A 27,965-nucleotide genomic window follows, 5' to 3' on the forward strand; every position below is an offset into this window, starting at 1 on the left:
TTATATGGACTTAAGCAAAGTGGTCGAATGTGGTATAATCGTTTAAGCGAATACCTTGCCAAAGTTGGCTATAAGAACGACCCTATCAGTCCATGTATCTTTATAAAGAAGTTTGCAAACAAAGGATTTGTTATCATAGCAGTGTATGTTGATGATTTGAACATCATTGGAACCCCTGGGGAAATCGCCCAAACAGTTGAATATCTCAAGAAAGAGTTTGAAATGAAAGACCTAGGTAAAACTAAAGTCTGTTTGGGGTTACAACTTGAGTACATAAAAGGAGGAATCCTTGTGCATCAAAAGGCATATACAGAAAAAGTACTCAAGAGATTTAACATGGACCAGGCTCACCCATTGACCAGCCCAATGGTCGTGAGGTCCCTTGGAGTGGACACTGACCCATTTCGTCCTAAGGACGAGAATGAGAATGTCCTGGGTCCAGAAGTGCCTTACCTCAGTGCCATAGGAGCGTTACTGTATTTGGCTAGCCACACTAGACCAGATATATGTTTTGCCGTGAGTCTCCTAGCCCGTTTTAGTTCATGTCCGACCCAAAGGCACTGGAATGGAATTAAACATATCCTACGTTACCTTCAAGGAACTAAGGATTTGGGTCTATTTTATACCAATGAAACCAAAGATGGTTTAGTAGGCTTTGCTGATGCAGGCTACTTATCTGATCCACACCATGCTCGGTCCAAAACCAGATATGTGTTCACTCATGGTGGTACTGCAATATCATGGCGTTCCATGAAACAAACTATAGCAGCCACATCATCAAATCACTCAGAAATCTTAGCCATGCATGAGGCAAGTCGTGAGTGTGTATGGTTGAGGTCTATGACTCAACACATCCGATCAGATAGTGGAATGGTCGAGGACAATGGTCCGACCATCATATATGAGGATAATGCAGCCTGCATTGCTCAACTCAAAGATGGGTATATCAAAGGTGACCGAACCAAACATATACTACCCAAGTTCTTCTTCACACATGAGTTGCAGAAAGCCAAGGAGGTCAGCGTCACTCAAATCCGGTCAAGTGAGAACTCAGCCGACCTCTTCACCAAGTCACTTCCCACCAGCACATTCAGGAAGCTCACGCAGCAGATTGGCATGCAGAGACTCAAGGACCTTCAGTGATGTCCAAATCAGAGGGAGTAATGTGTGTTGTACTCTTTTTCCTGTCCTTGGTTTCCCTTTTTACCACATTGGGTTTTGGGTTTTCCGGGAGAGGTTTTAATGAGGCAACGTTAGCACATTACAAGCCCGATATGGTTATGGCATCCAAGGGGGAGTGTTATAAATCCATGATATGGATATGTGGATTGCCATTAACCATCAGGGAGGTTTACATCTGACCCGACTATCCGGTCCGTCTACACCCGTCTCCGGTTTGTCTCATCCGTCCAAGACTAGTCAAGATGAAGACTCATTCAACCGGAGCATTTATGAGCTTTGACCAAGACTATATCTTTGTGGTCAATATGTAATAAATGTGTAGATACTCTCCTTGTTGTAAACCCTTATGAACCTCCACTATATATTGATAGTGAGAGCTAATGAGAAAGACACAACTTTCACAACAACACTTCTCTCATATTTCTAACACTTAAACAAATCAGCCAGGGCACAAAAATTACAAATGAAAAGAGGAAAAAGTAAAGGGTTCATTTGACGTAAATCATAAAACATCAGGGGTTAATATGCAAATTACCAATAAAGAAAAGAACCCTGAAGAAGATGGCGAGGGTTTTTGGCTTTAGCTCAAACTCCGCTGTAAACCTTTCCAAACTACAGATTTGGATCACTTCAGGGGCATTGGATCGAATTCCCCCTCTTTGCGGAGAAGATGCAATCGATTCGCAGCAGTACAAGGTTGCTCCACAGGAACCGTTTCTCAATCGCCAACACTCTTCCTCGTTTCACTTCGTCTTCTTCTCCAACCTTGCCTGCTAATGAATCGAGGAGTGTACGAGGGTTTGATTCTTCCCGTTCCACCAGAGCTTTTGATTCGCCAGCGAAGTATCTCATTAGTTCGTTGACAAAGGCTGTTTCTTTCTCTTCCGCACTACCTGTAAGCAAGCCACTTCTCTCATTTCAGCTAATCATGGTGTATTGATATTGTTATCGGTTTGTAGAAATGTGGAGGGTGATTAGTTGCCAATAGAGATCTATTTACCAAATGGGTTGTGTAAAAGGAAGAAACTTTGCTACTGGATTGGTCTTGCTGAACACTGATGAGTAGCAAATTTAGCTCAGATTGCTTATGTGTGGGGGGCTTTTGATCGCTATGGTAATCACAGAATAGAAAATGATGATCGTTAGGTGAAACTGAAAGTATAAATGTCTCAAGCATCATTGATTTTTGTTTGTTTTCTTATTTGCTGGTTCTCTTGGGTCTATCTCGATTGGTAGTATAGGTTATGTAGATGTAGAGGAACCAGTTTCGTGCTCTTGTTATTTCAATTCAAAGTTTTATGCTTTCACAAATTGTTCTGCTTTATAGCTTTCCTGGATGTTTGGGTCACACTGGCATTTAGTTTAGGCTTCTTTGCGTTTGCGACACTCTCTGACTGTCAATGGCGGCTGGCAAATGTTTGGCAGAAACATAACTTTATGTTGTCATCGAGATGCTTTTCTACCGTTGGAGATTCTGTTCAGTCTGTTCCTCAAGGATTCCCTGTGTCAGCTCCTGATGCGCCTCCGAGAATCAAGTTCAAGCGGCTTGATAAAACCGCCAAGCATATCATGCAGGTACAATTCAATCTTTAACGATTGGTCATTAATATATTAATCACTTCACGTTTACTGAAGTCACAACCTTCTGCAGATTGTAGACAAGGAGGCTGTGGAGGAAGTGAGAACTCGTAGAGAGATACCGGAGATAAGGCCCGGTTACATTGTTCAGCTTAAAGTGGTAACTACTATTGAAACTCGTAGAGAGATAACCAGATTGTATTCTCACAGGCTTTGTTTCTTTTAACTTCGTTGGTTTGAAACAGGAAGTGCCTGAGAACAAGAGACGTGTTTCAATCGTAAAGGGCATTGTCATTGCAAGGCGTAATGCTGGTCTTAACTCTACATTTAGGATTAGAAGGCTTGTGGCTGGAGTGGGAGTCGAATCCATGTTCCCTTTGTAAGTATCTAAACCTTTTGGCCTCCCTCTCTCTCTCTCTCTCTCTCTCTCTCTTGGGATAAAGGCAAAGATTGATTTACATTTCTAGAGCCTCATATAGCATGCACCAAAGGCTCATTTTATGAGAACAGATGCTGATATGTGAGTGGGGGTGTTTTGATGACAGGTATTCGCCAAACCTGAGGGAGATCAAGGTCCTGGACAAGAAGAGGGTAAGAAGAGCGAAACTTTATTACCTCAGAGACAAGATGAACGCTCTCAAGAAGCATTAGCACCTGAATAATCAATCATACAAAAGAGAGTACTCTACGCTCTTAAACAAAATCTTGAGTGTTTTTTTCTTTAGTGACAGACCTGGCTTTGAGTCACATATTGGACTGTGTAATGTAATGAATAATGATGGATCATTCAAGCTATTTGTTTCTTTAAGGTTCCAATAAATTGGCTTTTGAAGATGACAAAGTTTATTATGCTCTCAACTGTCAAAGCAACAAAGTTAGGCTCTAACTTCTTAGCATATATGTTTCCCAAATGAAACAACAAGCACAAATGTAGATATTTGCGTTTGAAACAACTCAGGGGAATAGTAAGGTATCTGGTAGTGGTAGTACTAATAGACCTCCTCCATGTTGCTATTTCTTCTTACCTTTGCTTCTGTCATTCTTCTTCTTCTCGTTGTGCTTGTGCTTGTCATTCTCATTCCTCCCTTGTGTCTCCTTGTCATTCTCACTCTTATTCTTACTCTTCCCCGGAAGCTCCATGGGAGCAATATCTGTCTCTGAACCTGAAACAACCAACAAGATGAAGAATAAGACTTGCAAAGAAGAAAGACTAGACACAGAATGCTCTATAGAGGATAACAAGAAGAAACTGAACCAACCTTTTAAGTAGATGGAGTTGTAATGGACCCCAACCAAATGGCTCAAGTAAACAACTCTCTCGAGCGTCAAAGACTTGGGAACAATCTCCATGGAAGGTACTTCTTTCTCTGACGTAATGACTACTATCTTCACCCCAAACTGCATAATCGCGAATACTTGTTCATTGAGCTAAAAACGAGCGAGAGAATAAAAAAACCAAAGTGAAGAGATTATTATATAGAAGTTAACCGTATCAGCAGCAGCCTGCAACGTAACGCTATCACCCCACACGCCGCTTTTGGACATGTTCTTGACATACTCGGAGTAGTCTTTGGGAAGATCGTTTGCTCTTTTTTTACTCGAGTCCATCTCAACAAACTCTCTATAAATTTTTGGACAAGTTTTAAGCTGAAACAATTCAATATAACATCATCATGAGATGTTAACAAATAAAAAAAAAATAACAATCTGCAAACTTGATTGATACCTGTTTAACTATTCTTTCTCGAACTTTCTCATGATACTCGGGGCACCTGAAGAGCTGATCAGCTAAGGAGCTAAACTGTAACATAATAATTAACAAACATTAACGATGTGATAAAGGAGGGATTAAGAAAACATTAATTAATTAGTATTTATTACCTGGCAATTTCCATCACTTTTGATCTTCGTCTCGATGAAACCTTCCCACTCTAACCTAACAATCCGGAAGAGTAATCAGTTAAAACACTGATGATTAAACAAGATTTGAAAAGAATAATCGATCGTTAGTTCGTTTACCTTGACTCGAGTCTTTTCTTGTGCTCGTTAGACATTGCTTACGTCTTTTCTCGGCGACGATCGATTAACAATACTGTGTCGCTGGCTCGAAGATCTCTCTCTCTCTCTAAACAATTTTTTCTCTCTCGATTGATATTTATAGATTTTCTATAATATATGAAGGAAAAGATGGGCTCGTTCAATTTTTTATGGTTAGGGTTGTTATGGGCCTAATGTTAACGGCCCTATTAATCAAAAGAATCTTTAGGCCCACTGGCTCGTCTATGCATAAATTACACACACACATGCGAATAATTTAACAAGAATCAGAAGAATCTTTTAGCTGATAAACTGGTAGATATAACAAAAAGGAGTCGGACAACAGAATTTTTATGTTTATTCAAGTTTCCACAAACAAACTTAAAAGTGCACTCTTTCACATGGCATCTCCACCATAAACGTTGCATTGAAACGTCCACGTTTTATTTAGCCCCAAGCTTTGGCATTGGTAAGAAGGGTTTTGATCACTTGTTCCACCAGTGCAAGAAATCCTTGCGCCTGTTGATTTTCTTCTGAAGCTGGAGTAGTCCATAGAGCAATGCCTCAGCGGTTGGAGGGCATCCAGGGACGTAGATGTCGACTGGCACGATTCTGTCACAGCCTCGAACCACTGAGTAGGAGTAGTGGTAGTATCCACCTCCGTTGGCGCAGCTTCCCATCGATATCACCCACCTTGGCTCCGGCATTTGGTCATAAACCCTATCATTGTTTCGAGATATTAGAAAACTAAGAACTTCTTTTAAACAGGATAAACAAGAACAGAAGCATTAAAACATTTGAACTGATCCACATATAAGACTTCTGCCAGATTCAAGACTTGATTTGTGTGTGGGTTGAAGAGAGAGTTTTATCCCTAAATACTAGTTCGATCACTAATAGATAATTCAGCATAAGAGCAAAGCCACACCAACATCAATCATCTATCAAATGCATCAAAAAGTTGCACGTCTCGGTGGTTGATGTTTTGAGAACCCGTGGTTACTTGTAGCTAGTAGATTGACTTGGTGTATATTCTATCTATAGTGTCTGGGGCCTAAAAGCATCATATTAGTATATAAGCTCAGCTGCCTACCATTTAAAAAAAAAAAACATAGACATACGTTTCTTGACAACAAGATTCTAATTTCAAGAAAATAGGCTCTGCAGCTGAATGAAAGCTTCATAACATCAAACAAGAAAAATAAGGAATCTTGTCAAAGTGTGTCGGCTATCAATTTTCCATTAACAACACACCTCGCAATAAAATGGAAATCAGGTCCCAATTACAACCAAGCAAGGAAGATTCTAAACAGTGAGCAGAAGGAGCTACATATAAGATCAAACAAAACAAAATAATAAACAATGAATCTCCAACCTCTAATTAGTAAGACCAACCCATGATCACATGTTTCCCCAAGCTAGATAATCTAAAATCCTTTTATCTCCCTCACAAAAGACAAGCACAGAGGTTACACGAAACGAGTTACATAACTCACTGCATAGTGCAGCAGCTACTCTTCATCTCTGTATACTGAAGGTATGGTCAGTCTTACAATCAATCATACAGTAACTCTCAATTTGACGCAAATCAAGCAGCACAATCAGAATACATGAACCCTAAATCGCCAGGAAAGAGATAATTCCAAAACCAAATCACTCAAATCACAATATCTCGAAACTCTAATTCTGACGAAAGAAGACGTACTTGCGAAGAGCAGGAGCCATCTTGTTAGTAAGCGTCCCGGCGACAATCATACAATCCGATTGACGAGGACTAGGCCTGAAGATGATACCGAATCGATCCAGATCGTAGCGAGCAGCACCCGTATGCATCATTTCCACGGCGCAGCACGCGAGGCCGAAGGTCATGGGCCAGATCGATCCCCTGCGAGCCCAGTTCATGAGGTCATCGACCTTCGAGATCACGAACTCCGCCGTCTTCGAGAGACCCGGCGGAGGAGGAGATGAGGTCGAAGGAGGACCTGGTCTGGTGTAGGAAGTCGGCGACGTCGATGGGGAGAGAGCGGGTAGGGACGTGTGGATGTGAGAGACCGCGGCGGCGGCGCGTTGAGATCGGAGGAGGAGAGGGAGGCGCGTGGCGGTGTTGCGCGTGATCATGGCCATTTGATTGTTGTCTCTCTGAGTTTTTTTTTTTTCCTCTCGTCGTGGAGTTGTGGTTAGTTACCAGGTGGATAAACTATTTATATTAATTATTACCATCCTTTTCATCTTCTTTTTAACTTTTTACAGTAATTTTTAATTGTTTTGGTTTAATTTTAAGACCATTAGATTATTAAATATTATTATATTCTTATCCATTTGCCAAAGAATTATTCTTGGGTTCACCAACCAATATGATTGTGTTATTTCATATTCGATATTTTTTTTAAAAAAAAAAAATATATTGTCAAATTATATTATGTTTTTAAAATTTAAAGATAAAAAGAAAAAAAAATATTAGTAATTACAAAAAAAAAAATTTAACTTCGTGAGAAAAACACTAAATCCCTAAATACTAATCCCTAAACCCTCGAGTGTTTTAGTGTTTAGTGATTTTGATTTAGAGTTTAGGATTTATTCAAGGGTTTAGAGTTTATCCAAGGGTTTAGGGTTTACTAAAGGGTTAGGGTTTAGGGATTATGATTTAAGATTTAGTGTTTTGCTAACGACGTCAAAAATATTTTTTTTTTAAATTCTTTTTGTAACTATTTTTTTTTTACTTTTTTTATTTTAAAAACATAATATAACTTGACAATATTTTATTTTTTTTTAAAAGATATCGAATTTGAAATAATGAAATAACGACCTGCAAAATCTTGTTCAATAGATTTAAGACCGTTAGATCAGATAAAAGCTTCTCTAAGGTATGCATATAGTTATTGGATATACTAGGTAATAGTGTAATTGATTCAGTTACTAGATAGTTTTGCTTGGTTCTCTAAACTATGGCTCATGAGAAATAGAGATCAAGAGGAAAACCAGCAGGTGCATGAACATGTTCTCCAGTTCAGGTATTACTTATCACGTTATCAGTTGGGTAATTAGTCAAGGTGAAGTAGTCAGAGATGCAGGCACACTGCTACAACTGGAAATGATTCAGAGTTTGAGATATAACAAGGAGCTTCGATAAGTTCAATTATTGGGCTTTTATTGTTTTTATCATTGCATTGCTCTGTCAATATTAATGGGCCTTCGTGTTCTCCTTTCTGAGCTTTTATCCCATTAATTGTATTTTCACAACTTCAGAGATATTGATGGAGTTTTGGTTGTGGCAAAATAGTTCAAATGGTAAAATGAGTAAAATTTTGTAAGTTGATGTAGCTTTTTGGCTGTGGAAACTGAAAAGGATACCTTGATATGGTTTTGATGACATGAGATTTCAAGATTGGTTCTATAATATTCGTCGTATGAAACCACTATTTACAACACAACAGTAACCCTTCTTTACGCAAGAAATAACAACACACACACAAGAAAAACTATCTCAGGAATATTCTAAAATTGTAGGATTCACTTCGAGAAGTACGAATGTTTTAATCTCAACTTCTTTAAACTTGAAGTAATGGAAGTGTCTACGGATGGACACGTGGTTAACATTTGCAACAACTTCCATGTAAGACAATAGCCATGATGTAATGAATTGGATTAAAAGCAAAGAAATGTCACTAGATAATGTAAGAAACAAAACTAATGTACGTAACTTTTGAATATGCCTTTTGGTGATATATTCTACACAATTTCACTACAAAACAGTATGCTTCTTTCAGCGTGTGGACGTATCTATATACTACTATTTACTACACAAATGTTGTCGGCGAAGATTTCGTGTAGAAGCATATGCATATCTACATAATGGGAAGATTCGTATATCAGATTGATGAGTGATGGTGGCGAGATGGAGACAGCAACAAAATTATTTATTTATTTAATATTAACCAAATCTTAAGCTAAGCTTTAAAGTTGAGTACTATGGCGTCACACGTGCCCTCATTAATCAGAAATTAGGGCAACAGTTACTGTTGGTCACTTGATTCATCAAACAACCACTGCATGGTTCTTAAATGAAATCGAAAGTCTCCCCTCTTTTAAAAAAATAAAAGCTGAAAACAACAATTCAATCATATGCAAGGAAACTGCCTGGCATTTTAGAAGGAAATTAAAAATAAGCATTTTTTTTTGTAATCAGTAGTGCGACCAATAGATCGAAATCAGAATACCCCATAAAATAAATAACCGACTTTTATACTTTTTTTTTTTTTTTTTTTTTTTTGAAGATTAACCGACTTTTATACTTTATTCCTTAATTTGTTATAAACTATTTCAAATCATTATTTCCACTACTCCTTCTGGCAGTTGAGAATGTTAAATTGTTAATCAAATAACAATATGTTATAATAGAATTGAACATGAACTCTAGAAAGAAGAAAAATGAACATACGCTGAAATACATGATTTCCAAGTCTCCTAGGTGATGATTACATCATCTGATGATAGGAACATACATATTAAAATGGTATCCTAAATGTAAAGATTAAGAAACATGTTTGGTGGGTTAATCATTAAAATATTTCCATGGCAAGCATAAGATAAAACAAAAGCTGGTGATAGATGCTAAGAATGCAATGACACTAACATGTAATTATTACTTAGAAAATAAAATATAGGTACATTAATTCGGTGACTAATGAGCTTTTCATTTTGAATTCGTCGCCCTTTTGATTTTGATATCTAAATATTAAATTAAACAAACTTTTAAATGTGACTTAAGTTGTTGCGTTGCAATCAATCATATAATTTGAAAATAAGAATACACTAGTATATAAAAAATGCCATAAGCACAACACAATGTGATTGAGAATCTTCCATCGAGTTTGTCATTACCACCATTCAAGTCAATACACGTTTGATAAATCAATGAACTTTAACTAGCACGATTAAAATAAATGAGTATTTATTACGCCGTAATAAAGATTGTGTGCTTGCTATATCAATTAGTCAATGTATATCCTACGTTTCCGAAAAAGTAAATAAATCAGTCAATCAAATGAAGTTGATTTAAGAGATACGGATTCTTCTATTAAAAATTTAAAATAATTTACTACGTTTTTACATGTTTAAAAGCTGGAATCCCAATAAATCTTAGGTTTTAAATATTTCCCTGATCATTAAAAACTGATTAAATGTCTTTGTTTGTTTTCTATTTTTATGTCATGGTCAACTTAATTATGATGCTCAGATATGGAAAATGAATTATAATAAAGAAAATTTGAAAATTGTGAAAATAAAAATTATAATTTTGACCAAAGGAAAATGAAATTTCAAAGTTTTAGCCGGATTTATAATTAAGCAAAAGGGACTTATGGTTTCACGCTCTCGTTGGGTGCAAATGACACATACCAACTCGACAAGAAAACGACATGTGTGTTCTCACTCTCCAATGCAATGGGCCCCGTTTTTTGCTATAGCAAAACCACACGGTGTTCATATTTCACAATAGGGAGAAAGAAGACTAAACATAAAAAGGAAAGACGACAAAAATAAGTTAAAATCCAACGGCTGAGGATTCATCATCCTGTCTCCTGGATACACCGTGTCCCGTCTAAAACCAATGTAAAGTCATAAAGTCAACAGTACGCGGACTTTTATTTCTAAAACCACGTTTCTTTATTTTCGCCCCTTTACTATTATATGAATCACTATTGCCCCTCCATTCGTAGAGAAAGTTTTTACTCTCTTCTTTTAACCTCACTCTTCATATTCATAAAGTTCTATTTAATTTTCTGATGAAAATATAAATAAGGTACACATACGGTGTCCATGAAAGCAACAGAAAATAAAGTATGAAAAAGAGGTCGCCGACATGTTTTGGGTTAATAGAGTAGAATAAAAAGTGCGTGGGATCAATTTGAACGATTAAGAAAATATAGGGGTGAAAATGTAAAATATAGAAGAGGAATAAAAAACTGTCGGTCCCTTAACCAAGGTTAAGTTGATCATGGTATCTAGTTAGTCCCCTGTGATTTTATATTTTTAAGCTGGTCCGTCATCCTACATTAAACCCGAGTCGACCGTCGGTGACTCAGTACGGGTCGCGCAACGAGTTTTCTGTTATTTTTAAAAAATATATTTTAAGTCACAAGTCTTCTATTTATAAACAGAAAAAACGAAGATAGCCATCGTTTTGGCGAGAGAGAGGAGAGAAGTTCATGGAAAGATAGATAAAACTCTCAGCTTATTTTTAAAATATACAGAGGAGAGAGATAGAGATAGAGAGAGAGAGGGAGATGGGGGATTCAAGCGGTTCTGTCTCCATTGATATGGAGGCAATGTCTCTTGGAGGACAGGTAAATGATCTTACGAGCTTATGTGTTCTGTTAAGAGCTTTTAGGATTCTGTTTGGTTTATGTTACGGGAAGAACAAGATAGGAGAAATGGTTCTTTATTGGTTTTTTTTCTTGCTTTCTGCATTCTTTGAGCTGCTTTATTTAAGTTATTATTTATCATTATTTATATGGATTTTATTTATTATTATTATTATTATCCCCTGCTTTGGTTTTGATTATGATAAGAGGTTTTAGCAAATTTCTGGAATCGTTTTGTAATAAAACAATGGCTGGGGAGATGTTTCATTATTGTTTGGAGCTGAAACTGGAATGATGCTTTTGTTGTGTCGGTAAAATATCGAAATGGAGTTGTCTGATCTTCTGGTTCGTTGATTCTGCTTTAGGTTTGGTCTTTTCATGTCTTTCTCCAATGCATGTCTCAGTTTATCTGGAACGTGTGTATATTTTGATCTACTAATCCATATATAATACAACACTTCTTGGATCACTTTTAAAAAATAATTCTAAGGATTGTATTTTTATTCTCATTGTTTTGGTTCTTATGGTAATTTTTTGTATGATCCCTTTTGATGTATCCGTATCTACTGGTTATGAGTATGCGATTTTAATGGGAAGCGTTGGTACTCATTTTTAAAATTATTTGTTTTTTTCTAAATCAAGTAAATAATATCACAAGAGGAATGAACGTTATAGGTGAAGGTGGTCCTAATCTATGCAATATTCATTTATTTCATGGAGTAATTGATTACTGAATTAAATTCTACTTTCACAGGAACACCTTGTGGAGACTACCTATGGCCCGGTATGTGTTGCCGTTTGTGGAGATCCTGATAAACCTGCTCTTATCACATATCCTGATGTTGCTCTTAATTGTAAGCACTATAATTCTTCATCTCTAGCTACTTATGTTCAGTTCTGCTTGTTTGTAATATTTTGAGTTGGTGCTTGATTGTAATATTTTGCGTTCGTCTTGATGCAGATATGTTCTCCTTTCAAGGGTTGTTGTTTTGTCCAGAAGCTAGTTCCTTGTTGCTCCACAACTTTTGCATTTATCACATCAGTCCTATTGGCCATGAGGTTGGTAACTCATGTTTAACTGCTATGACATTCCATTTTGTAAAATGCAATTCATATCCCTTATTACATCGATTTTTTCAAGAGTCATTGCAGTTGGGAGCTCCAGTGATCGGTGTTGATGCTCCTTTGCTCTCAGCTGATGACTTAGCAGACCAGATAGTCGAGGTTCTTAACTATTTCGGGTAAAAATTCACATAAGCTTTATTTGTGAGTGTTTAGTTTATTAAGCTGCTTATATTCTTGTTGTTTTTTTAAATTTTTTTTCTAATTTCCTTTTACTTTATTGCTTATTGGCTCTTATCCAGACTTGGTGCAGTAATGTGTATGGGTGTCACGGCAGGAGCTTACATTCTGACCTTATTTGCTGTAAGTACTTATGATCTGATAGTAAAAGTACATTTCTTACGCATATAATTTTTGATATCTAGTTTTTTAAATTTTCCTTGAAACTTTAATTCTAACAGATGAAGTACAGGCAGAGAGTTCTGGGATTAATACTCGTCTCTCCACTGTGCCAAGCGCCTTCTTGGTCTGAATGGTTGTGCAATAAGGTTTGTTTCTTCTCACAATGGCATCTTCGTTGGTGGTTACGAACTTGATTATCTAATTCTCATATCATATATTTTCATAATTTTATGCAGGTTATGTCTAATTTACTTTACTACTATGGCATGTGCGGAGTGGTTAAAGAATTGTTACTTAAACGGTACTTCAGCAAGGTATTATCTCAGTTCTCATGTACTAATACTATAAAGTTTCTTGTAAATATTTTTTTGCATTTGTATAATGCATCAGAAAAATAATATGATTTTGACATATGTTGTCATAGGAAGTTCGTGGTAATGCTCAAGTTCCAGAATCTGATATTGTTCAAGAATGCAGAAGAGTTAGTGAATACCTTTCTTCTCTTCTCCTTTGTTTTTCTTTGCAAGTCTCTGACATTTTTGGAAATTAAAATTTGAATGTTGTGTTCTCTCAACTATACAGTTGCTTTGCGAGCGGCAGAGTACAAATGTATGGAGATACCTTGAAGCAATCAACGGGTAGTTATCATCGTTCCTCACTATTGTTTTCATTAATAACCTGAAAAAATATCATCTTATATTTACACTGGTTTGGTGTTGTGTGAATAACAGGAGAGTGGATCTAAGCGAAGGGTTAAGGAAACTACAATGCAGAACTTTAATATTCATCGGCGAAAACTCAGCTTACCACTCTGAAGCCGTTCACATGACCACAAAGCTAGACAGACGATACGGCGCACTAGTCGAGGTACAAGGAAGCGGATCACTGGTGACAGAAGAACAGCCACAGGCGATGGTAATACCGATGGAATACTTTTTGATGGGATACGGTTTGTACCGTCCGACACAGAGCGTAAGCCCAAGAAGTCCTTTGAGTCCAACGAGAATCTCGCCCGAGCTTCTCTCCCCTGAAAACATGGGGTTGAAGCTCAAGCCTATTAAGACAAGACTCGCGCTATGACACTCTGCCTCCTCCTCTTGTGCTATAGAAATTATTGCAAACATATATATACATTACGTAAAAATAGACATTGGTTTGGAGTTTGAGATGCTCTTTGTGTTATGTGATTGAAGTTGTAGATATAGACAGGGATACAGATGTTTTATGTTTTTGAGAATTTTTGTGGTAGCTGTTGTTTGTTCTGTCTGTACATTCTGTTGAATAAATTATTTATGGAAAATATCCATTATATACAAAAATATACCTTTTTTTTTAATAGATTCTTTATCAGTTAATATTGGTAAATTGTAAATTTTTTTAAAAATTTTAGTTATGTTTATTAATTTTTAATTGATTAAAAATCGTAAAAATAATTAATTAACAAATTTTAATATGTGTGAAATTTTTAGTATATATATTTTTTGAAGCGGAGAAAATATTTATTAAATTTTATTATTACAAGACTTATATATAAGTATTACATTTGTCGGGAGATCAAATTTGGTCTTCCCTTCTCTTTCTCTCCCACAATCGATTCCTCTCGTCGAGCTTTTTGACAAGAATGGCGGACAAACCAAGCAAAGCACTTGTTCTGTACGGTGACGGCTTGGCTCGAGTCGTCGACTCGTCACATACTCACATTCATTCTCTCGCTTCCGTCGCTAGCTGCGGCTTCTTGAGCCTCCCTCATGCACCTCCAGGTCTCTCTCTCTCTCTTCCTTTCGTTGATTCGTCAAACAGTTTCGGTCATAATTGCTATAGTTTCTTCGGATTGTGTTGGCGATCCTTTGATTGGGAGTAGTGTCGATCAGAATTGAGCTGGATCAGACCTTGATTTTTATGAGTCACTTGTGATCCCTTTGATTAGAGATCCAGACCATTCTGATAAGGATGGCATTTTAGACTTTTCATGCATCATTTGAATCTTCTCTCGTGCTACATTGCCTGCGCTTTTTTGCTATTTTGCTACTGGAATATTTACACGCTCGTGTGTTATTCAATTGTTGCAGAAACTGAGAAGGAGAGGATAGTTCGAGAGTTCTCCCATTTGCTGGATGCTTCAGAAGCTTATTCTATTGTTGTGAGAGATACATACTTCTTTACTCTCTGTTATATCACCTTTTTTTTTTTTTTTATTGACAGATAATCAACAATACGAGTGTGTATATTGATTGACACATGTGTTTGCATTCTTGTATTCATGAGGCACTAGAGGTTAAACATCCTATAATTTGTTTGTTTTATTGTAACAGAGTGGCCTTAAAGCTAAGGGAAGTGAACATGAGATCTCTTCTTTGTCTCAAAGGTTTGACCTTTTCTCTCATCTCCATAGTTTTTTTTCTACTCTCTTCAATAATTAATTGTGAAGATGATGATGATGCAGGTTTATGGGACTCAAGGCTGCTTTGGTCACGGATAGTTCTACTCTGACTTCTTTCGGAAAACTGATTGGCTTACAACTCAGTGAAACATACCAAAAGAGTGATTCATCTCCTTCTGAAGCCACAGCAACTGAACTACTAAAGCTGCTTGGATTCGAAGGAGGAAAGTGCTTGGACGTGAGCCTGTACGACTCGGTTTTTGTGCATATAGATGGTGATAACGTTGGAATGATCGACTCTTTGATCGGTAGTATCATGAAAATGGCTCAGCCGGGTTCAGAGATTGCTCCTCGCTTGCATCTCTCCGTTGTTCTCAGCTATGGCTCTGTCACAGACAAAGATGCTTCACTTTTTCCTGTCAAGACTCCACAAGAAGGTTTTAACTCCGCGTTTGCAGGGCTTGTCCCGCGTCAGAGCTACACCATGCGTGGTGAAAAGACACGTGATGATGTTCGGTAAGAATTTTGATTAAGAACGTTTCTGAAAGTTAGTTAACTGTTTTTTGTTCACGGCTGAGTTTGGTTCAACCTACAGGGACTACTGCCCTATGTTGGTAGCTCAATGGCAAGATGGGGTGACTCGGAGAGACTTAGTTGATACATTATCATTCGAAGCTCTCAAAAAGGTATATATGGCTTCAACGTTATGCAAGTTCAGCTGTAATATATAGTACATGGCTTGTCTGAAGAGTTTTTTTTTGTTCTCTTTTTCTTCATTGTAGCTCTCTGGAAATCTAGTTATACCAGCTGATCGGTTCATCCATGAAGTTGCTTTCAAACTCTGGAAGGCCCCAAAATATGGAGCTTAAGCAAAAAAAAAAAAACAAATTAATAACATAACTCTTCCTGCTGTTGGAGTTGATTCTGTAATGATCTCAAAGTTGCCAAGTTTACATAAAGGGAAAGAAATAAAACATGTTTCTTTCTGAACTCTGCATCTTGTTATCTTGTTTTCATATACATATATGATCATTTAAACACGAAAAATTAAGAAAACTTAGAAAGAACACAATTGAGAAAAAATGGAATGTCCTATGATTTGTATATTGATTATGTAAATGAATAATTTACAAACTTTCAGATTTTTTGTTCCTTTCTGACAACTTTCTTATCTACTAAATTTGATCTAATTCAACTGATGTTCTTTTTTTTACCGGTGCAGCGAGATTTAAGTCATTCCGTGTAATCAACAATATTTAATGTAGTCAAATATATGTATGATCAATGATGGTAGTCCTTGCTACGGTGCAAAGCTTTGAGCTGTTGCGGTGACCATGGCGTCCACGGCTCGACCAGCTTCTCCACGGGCCTCGACAATTCTATAAACACTCCAAACGGATAATACAACTCGTATCCAATAAAATAAATCCCGTTACGTCTAACCGCGTATTCGCATATATGCCCGTCGCACAGAATCGCAGTCGTGGACAACGTGTCAATCTCAATATTCGCTGTTCCTAGCCTCGACCTGAACTCACATTTGTGGATCATCACGCCGTTACCGAACTTGGGGACTTTGAAGCTCCAATGATACTCTGTCGACGGGACCGATCTGTGCCACCCCATGTCTTTCTTTTTCGATGTGCAATGGTAGAAAACCGCTGGTTTTTTGAAGTGGTGCATTTCGTTTTTTATGACTATGGTGAAATCGACGTCTCCTCTTCCTGAGCCGGCTGAGTTGCACGTTAGGATGATTGCTTGAGAGACAAGGCACCATATTATTAGGGTTTTCATTTTTTTCTTTTTCTTTATAGCGGATTCTTGTTTTAGATCCTCCTTTCTCCCTCTCAGGTGTTGGTTGAATGTAAGGTAGAATGGAGACGAGACACTAGTTTTTATTGATGCGGTTTGACAATAATAGAAATGGGTGTGTAATTGTGATTTATAAGATAAAATGATTGTTTGTTATTAAATACTAATCTTGTTATGTTTGACTCAGTTGTTTATTATCAATTTGTTAGTTATCTGATTGACTCACCGAAACTCATTCTAGAAGCACAAAATGCATTTGCTAATTTAAGCTCTTAGATTCATAATTTGAAAAAAAAAGATTCATAATTTCAGTATTTTGGTACATGACATCCAGGCAGAATTAAAACGGTTTAATTATGATTCCTATTTTCTTTTTAAAAAAATCTTGGTGATATACTGATATTATGGAGGCAAGCAAAGAGTTTCAGAGTTGAAAGTATCAATGTGTCATCTTTTCAGTATCCATGAACCGACCTTGTCTAACAACTGATATTGCTAATTTCGAAACCTAGTAATGAGTTTTGATTTATCAAGAGACAATCTACAAGAATGTACAAGATATATTTACTATGACAAGTCTTGTATTTGTATTTAAGATTAAGAGATTTTTACAGAAGATCTGAAGAAGGTTCATCTGAAGACGGTCCACAGAAAGCTTCTGGTTCGAACGTTCTCGCGGTTTCGTCATTGTAGGCTCCTGGGATTGGCATCGAGGATCTATCCCTAGGATCCTTATACGTCTTGTAAGATGATGCAATCGGAGAATTACCAAGGTTCACGACAAGAATGAGCGATAACCCGAGGATAACTAACGTGTTTTTCAATCTGGTAAGGACTGGTTTCACCTAAGAGACCAAACCACACAAACATAAAAAAAAGATCATTCAAAACATCTCATAAACAATATTAATTTCTTTTTATGGATTTCTATGATCATAGCTTAGCTTTACCGAGAAAGAACCAAGAAGACGGTCACGTGCTAAGACTTGAGGTGTTTTCACCCATACCTGTAAAAACCAACACAAATGATGTCTTCTTCTACACAGAGCTCAACCAAAATAAAGAGAGAGACATGATCTTAACCTGACCATCATACCACCCAGTTTCTTCATCTGCAACGAGATAACGTTAAACCCAGATTCATTACAAGACAACAATGAAGAACACAATCGAAAAACTACTTCTTGAGCTAAATATATATATGCAAGAAGAGTTTTTTTTCATATTTTTCAGACATAATCATATGTTGTTTCGCTAACTTTCAGACAAGAGTTTAAAGTAAAACATACACTCGACGGTGGCGCTGAGGAGACGGTTTCCGACATAAGCCCAACCGAGATACATCCTCACGACAGCGAGCGTGACGACGAAGATCCCGCTGGAGCTTGCGGCGAGTATCCTCTTGACGGGCTCGTATTCGGGTCCGACGGATCCGAACCAGGAAACGGGCAACCCGACGAAAATTGCGAAAGAAGCTCCGGTGATGAAGAGCCTTGAAGAGTACTCGACTAGGTCTCCCGAGGCCCAGGAGAAAGGGAAAGAGGAGGAGAGGGATTGGTACTCGTTGATCGGCTGCTGTTCCGGCGGGACAGGACAATCGGTCTCCGGGAGAGACGGTGGAGGTTGGGGCTCGGAGTTTTCGGCGCCGAATTTGAGGAGAGAAGGGGGAGAGTGTAAGGGTAGTTTGGGGAATAAGCTGTGGTGGAGGAATCGGCGGTGGTGGCGAGACGGCGGTTTGAGGGAGGATGAGATTGGCGTGAAATGGCGGAGCACCGTCGCAGCAGCCATCGCAGCTTTTGTTTTTCTTTTTACTTACAAAAAATTTAATTTTTCAATTTCAAGTGTATGCTTCTCTCCTTTATTATATTGATGAGCTTTCAGAATTCAACTTCTCTTTTACTTAATAAAAAGATTAAAAAATGTGTTCAAATAATAGTTGCTGAATCTCACCATGCCACTCACTCAGAATCTGTTAGCAATGTTCAAGTGTGAGATTAAAGAAAATTTACATAAACATAAACAGATCAAACGTTTCTCCGTTTCTTTTGAAGGTCATATCTTCATCTTTTTTTTACACTTCATTTTAACTTTTACAAGAGTTAGCAGAGCTTAGGTAAAAAAAGCTCTTACAATAACCCCCACATGTTTTTTCTTACATTTACCAGATTTTGGGGGCAAATCACAAACCAAAAAGAAAAAAAAAAAGAACTCGGTAGGCTTACTTGTATTCTTTTCTTCCTTTTTTTCTTCTGTTCATTCTCCTAATTTTTGTTGTTACAAGTAACAACAACAATAATAATAGTACTAGTTACAAATGGGGTTGTAATAGGGATTTGTTTGTTTGTTTGTTTGTTGTTGAGCTCCCACTTCGATTGAACTCCACAAGCTTTTCCCTAAACCCCACAATCTTTCATCATCTGACCGTAAAAGAGCAAAAGCAAAAGGAAAAAAAAAATGGCACTCCTCCACCCATTTGGCTCTTTGAACCAGACCAGGTGATGTAACCAGCTTCTGTCTAAAAATATCTTTACATCAAACTTTCACTTGTGTTCCCTCTCTTGCTTTTGTTTAGACCCTGTAGCCGCTTCAGACTTCGCATCAGTTGCGTAAACGATGGCCGTAAATGCGGTTCCCTTCACACAAAATAAAATAAATAATCTCACACCTTATAGCTTACTCCACCCAAATGCATGCTAACAGATGATGATTCCAATCAAAACCTAAACACTGACCCATTTCTATGGAAATTTCTTTTACCACTCAAGCTAGCTGAACATAAGGTTCGGAGCTATCTTCAGAACATGGATTCATACTATCATACAGCTACTTGCTAGATTTTAAGGATTTTAGAGTGAGGAAGTGGACTTACGTTTGCCAACAATCACGGATTATCTGTGCAACGGTTGGATCAATATCATCTGTGATTTCAAGGCGACGATTTTGGAATCCCACAGCTCCAACGACTTGCATCGGGTTTAAACCTTTCCAGGGTATGCGTGATGTAGCTAGCTCCCACAATATAACACCAAAGCTGTACACGTCACATCTGCGCAAGCACACCACTCAATACTTCTGTACTAACATGTATATGATTCTCGTAAATAAAATTTCACTCACTTTTCATTAGCTGGTTCATTCCTCAACACTTCTGGAGCCATCCACTCGGGCTGCACAGCCATTAGCAGGGTATTTTATCTAGTAAGTTGCTACGTTTAACTTTGCCACAGAGATTTATGATTCAGAGAAATAAGGAATGGTTCCATTAGAGTTAGTAACTGACCGTTCCTGCAGTTGATTTTGAGGACAAATACGTGTGATGTTTCATGCGTGACAATCCAAAATCACAAACCTTCACGACCCAATTTTTATCAACAAGAAGGTTTGGAGATTTCAAATCCCTATGTACTACAGTTGGGTGGCTGGTGTGCAAGTAGTTCATCCCCTTTGCCTGCAATACAATCACATAGAGGGCAAGTATTTAGGTGAACTTTGGCAATATAGCAGTAACGCCTAGAGCCTTTTATTCAAACAATGAAACTCATGCTTACCACATCAAGTGCCATCCGCATTCGTCTCTTCTCATCAAGCTGATGATTTGGTCGATGGAGTAATCTATACAAACTCCCTCTGCATAGTATCATGAAAGTCTAACCCATTAGTTTATGTACAAAAGAGGACCAGAAATCAACTAGCAGTCCACGTGGTCCATTCAGGAATTTTAAAAAGAAGAGCATGAGGATTAACCTGGGTAGAAACTCTGTCAAAATGGAAAAATTTGGCGGCCGAGTAACTGCTCCCATGAAAAGAACAACATTTGGATGCCGCAACCTCAACATTATTTCAATCTATCAGAACAAAATAAAACATTTATGAGTAAATAGATTGCAAGTAACTCTACAGAAACATATATGTCTATGATTAAATGATCTGGAGTTACTTCAGATCTGAACTGTGTCAATGCATCACCAGAGAAATCTTGGTCCAGAAACTTCTTAACAGCCACTTCCTGAAATTAGAAACACAAATCAGTCCAAGAAATCCATGTGTAAGATAGCAATCCCCGGGTTTTAGAAAGCGCAGACTAAGCCTCATTTCTAAGAATTAGTGGATTAAGACTCCGAAACATAACTCACAGTTCCATTCCACTCTGCACGGTAAACTTCTCCATATGAACCTGCAATAAAAACAACACCGAGAAGGAGCACATTAGATCTTGTAATCCGGGATACTAAGGGCTAGTTTAGTAGACCAAACTGAAAATCATTGGTGTTTAGATTTTAGCTACAAGCATAAGGCTAGAAGACAATTCCTAAGTATCAAGGGTCATCAAAAGTTCCTCACGGATACCACTACAGGGTATAGAGAGTTTGTAAGCTTCTATGGAAATCTAATGTTTGATAGACCAAACCTTACCAACACCAATCCGCTCGCCAATCTGAAGATCTTCCCACATAATTTCCCATTTTGCAGCCTCGCCAAGAAATGGATTAATTCCTTGTTCATGACTGTCAGAAACAGAAGGCTCGCCATCAGCAGTGCCGATCTCCATCTTTTCCGGTGAAGAAACTTTACCCATATTATCCACATCAAAGTTTTTCTTCATTGAAAAATCGACCTCCCCTGAAGTACAAACAGCTGACAGTTGCAGTGCTGTGGGGTTCCTTTCAGATTCTCTCATTTGTTCAGCTAACTGATCTCCGACCTATTCAGCGTGGATGGAAATAAACAAAGACTTCAGATTTTTAAGATAAATCAAGTGTGCAGGTGGGAGAGAATTAAAAGAAACTTGTGCTAATTTAGTAAAAGGAAGTGTATCCTAAAATTACCTTTTCTGGGTTGCGTGGAACAGCAGAATTCATAGCATTGCTACTTTCTTGCCAGAAGTCTTGAAGAAAACTCTTCTCCCTCAAGTTCTGTGGATTAACATCCATAAACAAATCTGGGGGAGGTGATGCACCACTTTCTAACAAGACAGCATGTAATTTCTGCGCAAACTCAGGGTTCTTTGCTGCACTTATGACATACTTTGAGACATTCTTGACTTTTACTTTCTGTGCACAAGTCGGTTTCCCAGAAAACGGCGGCAAGTTTTCACCAGATATCTGCTGTGATTGCATTAGCTTTCCAAAATCATGCTCAAACCTCTCAGTCTGATGCTTTTCAACAGCACATCTGTCTCTGTTTTCTTCATGGCTTCCATTAAACAAGTTTGCCACAATACCAGAATATCTGGAATCTGTTTCCTCCAAAACTGAAAATGCTGGCGTTTCAATTTCTTTCTCAGGTACAGGGCAAGAATGTTGCAACGTGTCCAGATCATCAGGAAATACTCTCGTATCAGTGCCAGAAACTGGAAGAAAACTACTTGGAACTTCCGAAGGAATCAGAGCACCCGGAGCACCCATTAAATCAATAATGTATTCACTGCAATGTAAAGATTGAATTAGGGCTCTGCAAAATATCAGTACCATCACATAAAAACTGAGCCCAATATCAGGAAGCTAGAATCATAACATAAAAACCATCCCTTACTTTTAATCAAGTTGGACTACAACAGTCAATGAATACCTTTTGTTGTCTAGTTTAATCAAGTTCACAGCCCCATCGTCAGTTCCAGTGTAATAGCTGCCTTTTACCAGCATGCACGGGAGATCAATCCTATCAGCAAGCACCTAGAAAAAAAGAAAAGATAACTATTTAGCTTCACCCTGTATCCTATAGCAGTGATCAAAATAAAATAACTAAGACCAAAGCTAGTAACAAGTAAAAACAAGTTGTTATAACCTTGAATAGCAAAGCCCTGTGACGTGCAAGACCAAAATTAACTCGTCCAAGTGGAATAACAGTGGTGTTCAAAGAATTCCTGAGTTCATAGCTTCGATGCATCCACCTTCTCAATGCCTCATCCGCATTCTCAACTGGGCCACCCATCTGCTCTACAACAATATTTGCAATCTTCTGAGTCAAATCACTTGACACCTGACCACGAGCAAAGTCTGGACATTCCAAAGACAAAGCAAATGCTCTCCTCTCTAGCTCTTGAAGTTCAGGATCAAGCAACCGGTTCACCAAAACCACCTCATAATCAACATTGTCTGAAACAGAGATGCCTTGAAGATCCACGAGAAGTGGCATCTTCCCTTGTGAAAGAGAATTGGATGTAACCCCATACACATCGTAAAAACCATCCCTGACTTTCTGGTCATAGTTAATAACCTTATGTCCCTACAAAAAAAACAAGAAAAGTAAACACCAGCTTAAGTCCAAGCAGTAAGAGTGATCAACTACAGCAGAATCCTAACTTCTCTTAACCCTAAAGGCCTAAACTCCATTAGACAAAATTAATCTAATAATTAGTCAATGTACAGTATATAGTATGTCCCTACAAAATGGCATGATACACAGTGATCAATTACAGCAAAACCCTAATTTCTCTAAACCACCAGACTCTCTAGACAAATTAATCTAACAATTAGTCAATTTATATAGTGTATATACCCAATAGCGAAGCGACAAAAAGTCAACGGTGGAGTCAGCGTTAGTGACCGGAGCCTTAACGCCAAGGCTAATCCGCTTAGCTGCATCAAGCTGAGCCGTATCTGCATTCTCTCTCGGATCGGGATCAGAAACGCTGATCGCCATAGCTAGCTGGACTTGATACTCCTCCTCCATCAAACTAAAATCGATACCGTCCACAGCCGCCGCCAGATCACGCCCCGCAGGCTCAAACGGTTCCAGCCTCGGCAATGTCGCGGCGGCGTTACCGAAACCTGATGACGAAGAGACGGAGGGAGTGGAAGCTGGGCTAGGGCTAGAGCTACGAATAGAGGTGGGATCGATCATCGGTCGAGTCGATTCGTCTAGCCTGTGATGATGGTCTCCGAATCCGTTACTGCTACTTCCTCCGATGTGGAGCTTACGGAGAAGATGCTTCATCTTCGGCATCGATCGTCAACGAACGATGGACTGATCGAATCTCTCTTTCTCTCTCTAAAAAAATCCAGTTTATCTCTCTAGTCTTTTTCCGCTATTTTTGTTTTTTTTTTAAATAATTATTATCAATAAAATAAATGGATAAATATAACTCAGCTTAACGTGCGCCGACATCTGCGTAAAGTTAGCAAATTCTACTAACACGCGCACTATCACTCTTCCTCTTCACAAGTAATCTCCATTTGGTAAGAATAGCTTCTACTGGAGACTGTCACAATTATTCAAAAATATATTAAAAAAAATTATAATAATTATTCTGTGACTTCTTCTTGTATACCAAGGTTCTTTAAACTAATAAGAAAACAACATTTGATATATAATATAATATAATATATCTTCCAACTTCTAATCCCTCCAACCTCAAAAGAAGAGAAACTTTCCACAGCATTCTCCCAAAGAGCAAGTCTTCTCCTTTGTGTAGCTTTTATGCCAGATTCTGCCTTTTGAAAAGACTTTACCTTTCGAAAGGATCACCTGCCTCAGCAGGATACTCAGGTGCATCTACAGCTGCCTCAATCTTCTCCTTTAGATTGAACTTCTTGGCGATCATCGGCCTCACATCTTCAGCTCCTATTAAGCTTTCAAGAAACGGCAGCAAGTGGAGGAGCTCTTTATCTGAAGGGTCGTTAAACCAGCTCTCTATTGGCACACCGTTCTCCACTTGAAACCCAAATGCCTATATAAAATTACACACAAAGAATAACCACAGAGAAGATTCCTCATAAATATATACTAATGAGACTATGCAATATGATACCTGTGGGGAGTTATCGACGATGATGACACGAGACAAGTCACGTCCAAGGACGGACAAATCCTTAAGGTAGTTACCGTCAAAGAAAACACACGAGTCACGGTACACTCTATGGCGAAAGAGCTTCCTCTTGGGGTCAAGCACATTCAGAAGCTGCTCGGCGTAGATACTCTGGCTAGCTGTGAAAATAATGATCTCGAAAAGACGGGACACTCTCTCCATAAACTCTTGTAGGTGAGGACGGCACCGCACGTAGACCGTATGCTCTTCTTCGTTGAAATGCACAGGGAATGTGAAGTCCACCTCGTCACACGGTTCTAGAGTAGAGTGCACAAGCGTTTCTGTCGCAAATCAAACAAAAGATATAACAAACTCTTATATGGATCACATCAAGTGCTTGTTGAGTAGCGTTACCGTCGAGGTCAAGGACTAGAGAGATGGGAGGGCAGCTTCGGGTCTGTTTAGGAAGCAAGACGGGTCTGAAAGTAGGGACAACGGAGGACAAGTGGGGCAAGTTTTTGATGAAGAGATAAGGATCGAACTCGTCGAGCTCCTCCTCATCCTCTTCTTCGTCCTCCATGTTGCATACGGAGGTTATAAGAGAGTCTTGGCCACGCTCGTCGACGCACTCCAGCTTCGAGCTCGTCATCGCTAGATAAATAGCAGAAACCGAATCCAAGTTACAATTTGAATCAACGGGACTTGCATTTAGAGCAAGCAATCGATCATAACGGTTCTGTGCATCCAAATCTCGAGAAGAAGAGGAAGAAGCAGAGCCATCGTCTTCCATTACAACAACCTATTAACATCAACTGTATAAGTGTAGAAACTCTCTCACACTGACTCAAAGCCAAATGCAACTACCCCAATTGATTAACTTTCACATTCATACTCAACACACAATGCTCAAGAAGCAAGCTACAATTAGAGATCTAAAAGTCCAAACTTTCACATTCATTCTCAGCACACAATGCTCAAGTACTACACAATCTACAATTAGGGTTCTAAAAATCCCAACTTTCACATTCATACTCGACACACAATGCTGAGAACTACACAATCTACAATTAGAGTTCTAAGAATCCAAACTCTCAGATTCATACTCAACACTAGGTATGCTCAAGAACTACACAACTACAATTATAGTTCTAAAAGATCCAAACTTTTACAGTGAGGGGTTGTGTTATAGCACTAACCTGGTAAAGGAACTGTCTTTCGCCCAGTAGAAACCCACGAAACGAGATGAACCGGAGCTAGCTCAAATAGAAGGATAGGACTCTGGAGAAAGAAAAACAGATCTGGGATTAGAAAAGAGGAGCAAGCCCTAGATGAAATCACAAGTATAGAATAAAAAGGGTCAAAGATTTAAACTTTGGAGCCCAAAAGAGGCAAATTCGAAATCTCCCGCTCGTGGAAAGTGACAGAAATCAATATTCTATCCCACGGAACCGAACCGGAAACCCAAAACCCACGAAATCGAATTCAGGAATTTTATTGGGTTTTCTTACAGAAACAGAACAGGTAATACTAGAAGATACAAAAGGCTAGTTTAGTTTCTGTCTGAAAAAAAATAAAGCTTTGACTGAAAAAAACGACGATTAAATCGCAAAATTCTCAGCAACGAAGCTTCCACACTCAGATTCTATCCGAGAAGACTCGAGCTAAGAAGAAGAAACGGAGAGAGAACACACAAAAAAAAAACCCTAGAGACAGTGAAGCTGATCGGAGAAAGAAGAGTACCTCCGATCAAAACGATTTTTTTCTTTCTTCGTCTTCTTCTCTCTCTCTCTCTCCTTGCGAAATAAAAAGTAAAATATTTTCTGGTAATGAATGAGAGTCGATTATACGTAAGGGGTGAGAATTTGCAACTAAATGCCCTCGTACTTTTAAATATTTTTATTAGTAGCTTGATAGTTTTTTCATTACTCAATAAAACCCATGCATTTGGGGGGGAGTTGGCCGGGAAATGGTGACGGCTGACGGCATCGCCGGTTCAATGAGAGGAACCATGTCGTACTATTAGCTTTCTGGTTTTACTCTTACAGTTATGATTATTAAATTACTAATTATGACTTTTCTCTAAATAAAGAATATTTAAACTTTTAAAGTGTTTAAAGAATCTTTGTACAGTACAAGATTATTTTATTTGACTTAAATCTAGTATCAGAAACTCAGCTAGTCAAGTATTCTATTTAGTCGTATACTATTATATAGGATGGTCTTTACTCTTTAATTTCATTTTATTTGTTTCTATAAGTTGGATTACTGTAGAATAGAGGTATGTTGTTTCATGTCATGCATGTTTCTGCAGATTTGTTGCCGCATATAGACACTAGAAAAAGAAACATATAAACTAGGAATGCAGACGTTTTAACATCATCACTGAGAAGTGAGGTATAAATCCAGTCCAGTTTTTTTTTCTCTCAATCCTATCCAAAAATGGAAAATAAGTAAAGCAAATGAAAAGTGCACAAAAAAGAGTAAAGCAAATGGAAAAGATGTTGAAGGGCAATTCTGAAAAGAGAGGTAGACATAGGGCTGTTTGTTTATCCATCTGGATGGGCCATGTGGATGAAGATTAGAGTTTTGTTTGTTTAGGCACTAAAAGTGCAACCCATTCAGATGGATCATCCGGATGACTTTTGAAAATTTAGGCTTAATTTTAAAGTTCATTCAGCTGAACCAATTTGGATCATTTGAATGGAGATGGTTCATTTAAAATTGTATAATGTCTATTATACCCCTAATGTAATTCACAAATTACAAACCTAGACATAATATCATTTTTGACACAAACAAAAACTCATAAAACTACAAAAACACTTTTTCCCGTGCTAAAAACTATTTTTTCACGCCAAAACCCCAAAACGCATTTTCCCGCTAAAATTGCAAAAAATGTTTTCACGTCAAAAATGCAAAAACGTGTTTTTCCGCAAAAACTGAAAACATGTTTTCATGCCAAAATCACAAAAAAATGTTTTCACGCCAACACTCCCAAAATACATTTTTCCGTCAAAACACAAAAAAACATGTTTTCTCGCCAAAGTCGAAAACCGTGTTTTCCCGCCAAAATTGCAAAAACGTGTTTTCCCGCCAAAACCAAAAAATGTGTTTTCCCGCCAAAACCAAAAAACGTGTTTTCTCGCCAAAACAGAAAATTTGTATTTTCCCGCCAAAACCGAAAAATCTTGTTTTCCCGCGAAAACCGTAAAATGTGTTCCCACCAAAAACGCGTTTTCCCGCCAAAATCGCAAAAACGTGGTTCCCTCCAAAACCGCAAAAACGTGTTTTCTCACAAAAAATGTGTTTTCCCGCCAAAACCGCAAAAACTTGTTTTCTCGCCAAAACCAAAAAATTGTATTTTCCCGCCAAAACCGGAAAATATCGTTTTCCCGCCAGAACC

The 27,965-nt window shown here is 38.1% G+C and overlaps 9 protein-coding genes across 13 annotated transcripts; 3 read left to right on the plus strand and 6 right to left on the minus strand.

Moving 5' to 3' along the window:
- Positions 1-1,702: 1,702 nt before the first annotated feature.
- On the plus strand, positions 1,703-3,594 carry LOC106358520 (50S ribosomal protein L19-1, chloroplastic-like). The gene is made up of 5 exons (XM_013798335.3): positions 1,703-2,077; positions 2,608-2,757; positions 2,834-2,920; positions 3,006-3,139; positions 3,306-3,594. The coding sequence occupies exons 1-5, from the start codon at positions 1,853-1,855 to the stop codon at positions 3,409-3,411; spliced, it is 702 nt and encodes a 233-aa protein (XP_013653789.1). The 5' UTR covers positions 1,703-1,852; the 3' UTR covers positions 3,412-3,594.
- LOC106358521 (OVARIAN TUMOR DOMAIN-containing deubiquitinating enzyme 10) lies at positions 3,527-4,918 on the minus strand. The gene is made up of 6 exons (XM_013798336.3): positions 4,780-4,918; positions 4,642-4,696; positions 4,487-4,561; positions 4,249-4,407; positions 4,020-4,158; positions 3,527-3,923 (listed from the first exon to the last, which is right to left on the minus strand). The coding sequence occupies exons 1-6, from the start codon at positions 4,812-4,814 to the stop codon at positions 3,772-3,774; spliced, it is 615 nt and encodes a 204-aa protein (XP_013653790.1). The 5' UTR covers positions 4,815-4,918; the 3' UTR covers positions 3,527-3,771.
- Positions 4,919-5,073: 155 nt separating this feature from the next.
- Positions 5,074-6,986, minus strand: LOC106358519 (NADH dehydrogenase [ubiquinone] iron-sulfur protein 7, mitochondrial-like). Its single transcript, XM_013798334.3, has 2 exons — positions 6,503-6,986; positions 5,074-5,517 (listed from the first exon to the last, which is right to left on the minus strand). Exons 1-2 carry the CDS (start codon positions 6,919-6,921, stop codon positions 5,283-5,285), a joined length of 654 nt encoding a protein of 217 aa, XP_013653788.1. The 5' UTR covers positions 6,922-6,986; the 3' UTR covers positions 5,074-5,282.
- A 3,866-nt stretch (positions 6,987-10,852) lies between these two features.
- On the plus strand, positions 10,853-13,959 carry LOC106358518 (protein NDL2). 2 transcript variants are annotated; one of them, XM_048751907.1, is made up of 10 exons: positions 10,853-11,141; positions 11,914-12,013; positions 12,121-12,218; positions 12,303-12,400; positions 12,524-12,584; positions 12,683-12,769; positions 12,860-12,937; positions 13,048-13,104; positions 13,206-13,261; positions 13,355-13,959. In XM_048751907.1, the coding sequence occupies exons 1-10, from the start codon at positions 11,082-11,084 to the stop codon at positions 13,701-13,703; spliced, it is 1,044 nt and encodes a 347-aa protein (XP_048607864.1). In that variant the 5' UTR covers positions 10,853-11,081; the 3' UTR covers positions 13,704-13,959. The 2 variants fall into 2 exon arrangements, with proteins under 2 accessions (XP_048607864.1, XP_048607865.1); XM_048751908.1 differs by having other exon boundaries at positions 12,312-12,400.
- A 169-nt stretch (positions 13,960-14,128) lies between these two features.
- Positions 14,129-16,050, plus strand: LOC106358517. Its single transcript, XM_048751910.1, has 6 exons — positions 14,129-14,383; positions 14,693-14,763; positions 14,936-14,988; positions 15,067-15,519; positions 15,599-15,689; positions 15,786-16,050. The coding sequence occupies exons 1-6, from the start codon at positions 14,245-14,247 to the stop codon at positions 15,870-15,872; spliced, it is 894 nt and encodes a 297-aa protein (XP_048607867.1). The 5' UTR covers positions 14,129-14,244; the 3' UTR covers positions 15,873-16,050.
- LOC106355375 lies at positions 15,807-16,938 on the minus strand (the record flags this gene model as incomplete). The annotated part of the gene is made up of 1 exon (XM_013795341.3): positions 15,807-16,938. A coding segment is annotated over one exon (654 nt), but the record flags the coding sequence as incomplete, so codon positions are not given.
- A 376-nt stretch (positions 16,939-17,314) lies between these two features.
- Positions 17,315-18,682, minus strand: LOC106420235 (uncharacterized protein ycf36-like). Its single transcript, XM_048751911.1, has 4 exons — positions 18,105-18,682; positions 17,899-17,927; positions 17,766-17,822; positions 17,315-17,660 (listed from the first exon to the last, which is right to left on the minus strand). The coding sequence occupies exons 1-4, from the start codon at positions 18,601-18,603 to the stop codon at positions 17,424-17,426; spliced, it is 822 nt and encodes a 273-aa protein (XP_048607868.1). The 5' UTR covers positions 18,604-18,682; the 3' UTR covers positions 17,315-17,423.
- Positions 18,683-19,028: 346 nt separating this feature from the next.
- Positions 19,029-23,869, minus strand: LOC106358515 (probable serine/threonine-protein kinase SIS8). 3 transcript variants are annotated; one of them, XM_013798329.3, is made up of 13 exons: positions 23,314-23,869; positions 22,600-23,040; positions 22,384-22,487; positions 21,642-22,239; positions 21,229-21,517; positions 20,949-20,989; positions 20,753-20,821; positions 20,560-20,660; positions 20,364-20,442; positions 20,096-20,263; positions 19,933-19,982; positions 19,685-19,861; positions 19,029-19,448 (listed from the first exon to the last, which is right to left on the minus strand). In XM_013798329.3, exons 1-13 carry the CDS (start codon positions 23,758-23,760, stop codon positions 19,343-19,345), a joined length of 2,670 nt encoding a protein of 889 aa, XP_013653783.1. In that variant the 5' UTR covers positions 23,761-23,869; the 3' UTR covers positions 19,029-19,342. The 3 variants fall into 3 exon arrangements, with proteins under 3 accessions (XP_013653783.1, XP_048607863.1, XP_013653784.1); XM_048751906.1 differs by having other exon boundaries at positions 20,782-20,821; positions 20,944-20,989; XM_013798330.3 differs by having other exon boundaries at positions 20,782-20,821; positions 21,224-21,517.
- Positions 23,870-24,025: 156 nt separating this feature from the next.
- On the minus strand, positions 24,026-26,416 carry LOC106358512 (CTD small phosphatase-like protein 2). Of its 2 annotated transcripts, none has more exons than XM_022698597.2 (5): positions 26,303-26,416; positions 25,759-25,840; positions 24,977-25,361; positions 24,566-24,903; positions 24,026-24,484 (listed from the first exon to the last, which is right to left on the minus strand). In XM_022698597.2, the coding sequence occupies exons 3-5, from the start codon at positions 25,350-25,352 to the stop codon at positions 24,263-24,265; spliced, it is 936 nt and encodes a 311-aa protein (XP_022554318.1). In that variant the 5' UTR covers positions 25,353-25,361; positions 25,759-25,840; positions 26,303-26,416; the 3' UTR covers positions 24,026-24,262. The 2 variants fall into 2 exon arrangements, with proteins under 2 accessions (XP_022554318.1, XP_013653779.1); XM_013798325.3 differs by having other exon boundaries at positions 24,977-25,213; positions 26,303-26,402.
- Between the last annotated feature and the right edge of the window lie 1,549 nt (positions 26,417-27,965).

Source organism: Brassica napus, chromosome C3 (genome assembly GCF_020379485.1).
Source record: "Brassica napus cultivar Da-Ae chromosome C3, Da-Ae, whole genome shotgun sequence".
NCBI lineage: Eukaryota > Viridiplantae > Streptophyta > Magnoliopsida > Brassicales > Brassicaceae > Brassica > Brassica napus.

What these genes read in the sequence shown, in the direction of transcription:
- LOC106358520 (XM_013798335.3), top strand. Translation starts at nt 1,853, where the DNA reads ATGCAATCGATTCGCAGCAGTACAAGGTTGCTCCACAGGAACCGTTTC. An exon ending in CCGCCAAGCATATCATGCAG is followed by an intron (nt 2,758 to 2,833) that starts GTACAATTCAAT and finishes AACCTTCTGCAG; the next exon opens with ATTGTAGACAAGGAGGCTGT. An exon ending in ACATTGTTCAGCTTAAAGTG is followed by an intron (nt 2,921 to 3,005) that starts GTAACTACTATT and finishes GGTTTGAAACAG; the next exon opens with GAAGTGCCTGAGAACAAGAG.
- LOC106358521 (XM_013798336.3), bottom strand. Translation starts at nt 4,814, where the DNA reads ATGTCTAACGAGCACAAGAAAAGACTCGAGTCAAG. An exon ending in AAAGTGATGGAAATTGCCAG is followed by an intron (nt 4,562 to 4,641) that starts GTAATAAATACT and finishes ATTATGTTACAG; the next exon opens with TTTAGCTCCTTAGCTGATCA. An exon ending in TGCAGGCTGCTGCTGATACG is followed by an intron (nt 4,159 to 4,248) that starts GTTAACTTCTAT and finishes GCGATTATGCAG; the next exon opens with TTTGGGGTGAAGATAGTAGT.
- LOC106358519 (XM_013798334.3), bottom strand. Translation starts at nt 6,921, where the DNA reads ATGGCCATGATCACGCGCAACACCGCCACGCGCCTCCCTCTCCTCCTC. An exon ending in ATGGCTCCTGCTCTTCGCAA is followed by an intron (nt 5,518 to 6,502) that starts GTACGTCTTCTT and finishes AAACAATGATAG; the next exon opens with GGTTTATGACCAAATGCCGG.
- LOC106358518 (XM_048751907.1), top strand. Translation starts at nt 11,082, where the DNA reads ATGGGGGATTCAAGCGGTTCTGTCTCCATTGATATGGAGGCAATGTCT. An exon ending in TCCTGATGTTGCTCTTAATT is followed by an intron (nt 12,014 to 12,120) that starts GTAAGCACTATA and finishes GTCTTGATGCAG; the next exon opens with ATATGTTCTCCTTTCAAGGG. An exon ending in TACCTTGAAGCAATCAACGG is followed by an intron (nt 13,262 to 13,354) that starts GTAGTTATCATC and finishes TGTGAATAACAG; the next exon opens with GAGAGTGGATCTAAGCGAAG.
- LOC106358517 (XM_048751910.1), top strand. Translation starts at nt 14,245, where the DNA reads ATGGCGGACAAACCAAGCAAAGCACTTGTTCTGTACGGTGACGGCTTG. An exon ending in CCTCCCTCATGCACCTCCAG is followed by an intron (nt 14,384 to 14,692) that starts GTCTCTCTCTCT and finishes CAATTGTTGCAG; the next exon opens with AAACTGAGAAGGAGAGGATA. An exon ending in ATCTCTTCTTTGTCTCAAAG is followed by an intron (nt 14,989 to 15,066) that starts GTTTGACCTTTT and finishes ATGATGATGCAG; the next exon opens with GTTTATGGGACTCAAGGCTG.
- LOC106420235 (XM_048751911.1), bottom strand. Translation starts at nt 18,603, where the DNA reads ATGGCTGCTGCGACGGTGCTCCGCCATTTCACGCCAATCTCATCCTCC. An exon ending in CTGGGTGGTATGATGGTCAG is followed by an intron (nt 17,823 to 17,898) that starts GTTAAGATCATG and finishes TGGTTTTTACAG; the next exon opens with GTATGGGTGAAAACACCTCA. An exon ending in GTCTTCTTGGTTCTTTCTCG is followed by an intron (nt 17,661 to 17,765) that starts GTAAAGCTAAGC and finishes TTGGTCTCTTAG; the next exon opens with GTGAAACCAGTCCTTACCAG.
- LOC106358515 (XM_013798329.3), bottom strand. Translation starts at nt 23,760, where the DNA reads ATGCCGAAGATGAAGCATCTTCTCCGTAAGCTCCACATCGGAGGAAGT. An exon ending in AATGAACCAGCTAATGAAAA is followed by an intron (nt 19,862 to 19,932) that starts GTGAGTGAAATT and finishes GTGCTTGCGCAG; the next exon opens with ATGTGACGTGTACAGCTTTG. An exon ending in ATCCGTGATTGTTGGCAAAC is followed by an intron (nt 19,449 to 19,684) that starts GTAAGTCCACTT and finishes TTTTGTGTGAAG; the next exon opens with GGAACCGCATTTACGGCCAT.
- LOC106358512 (XM_022698597.2), bottom strand. Translation starts at nt 25,352, where the DNA reads ATGGAAGACGATGGCTCTGCTTCTTCCTCTTCTTCTCGAGATTTGGAT. An exon ending in TCTAGTCCTTGACCTCGACG is followed by an intron (nt 24,904 to 24,976) that starts GTAACGCTACTC and finishes GATTTGCGACAG; the next exon opens with AAACGCTTGTGCACTCTACT. An exon ending in TCGTCGATAACTCCCCACAG is followed by an intron (nt 24,485 to 24,565) that starts GTATCATATTGC and finishes AATTTTATATAG; the next exon opens with GCATTTGGGTTTCAAGTGGA.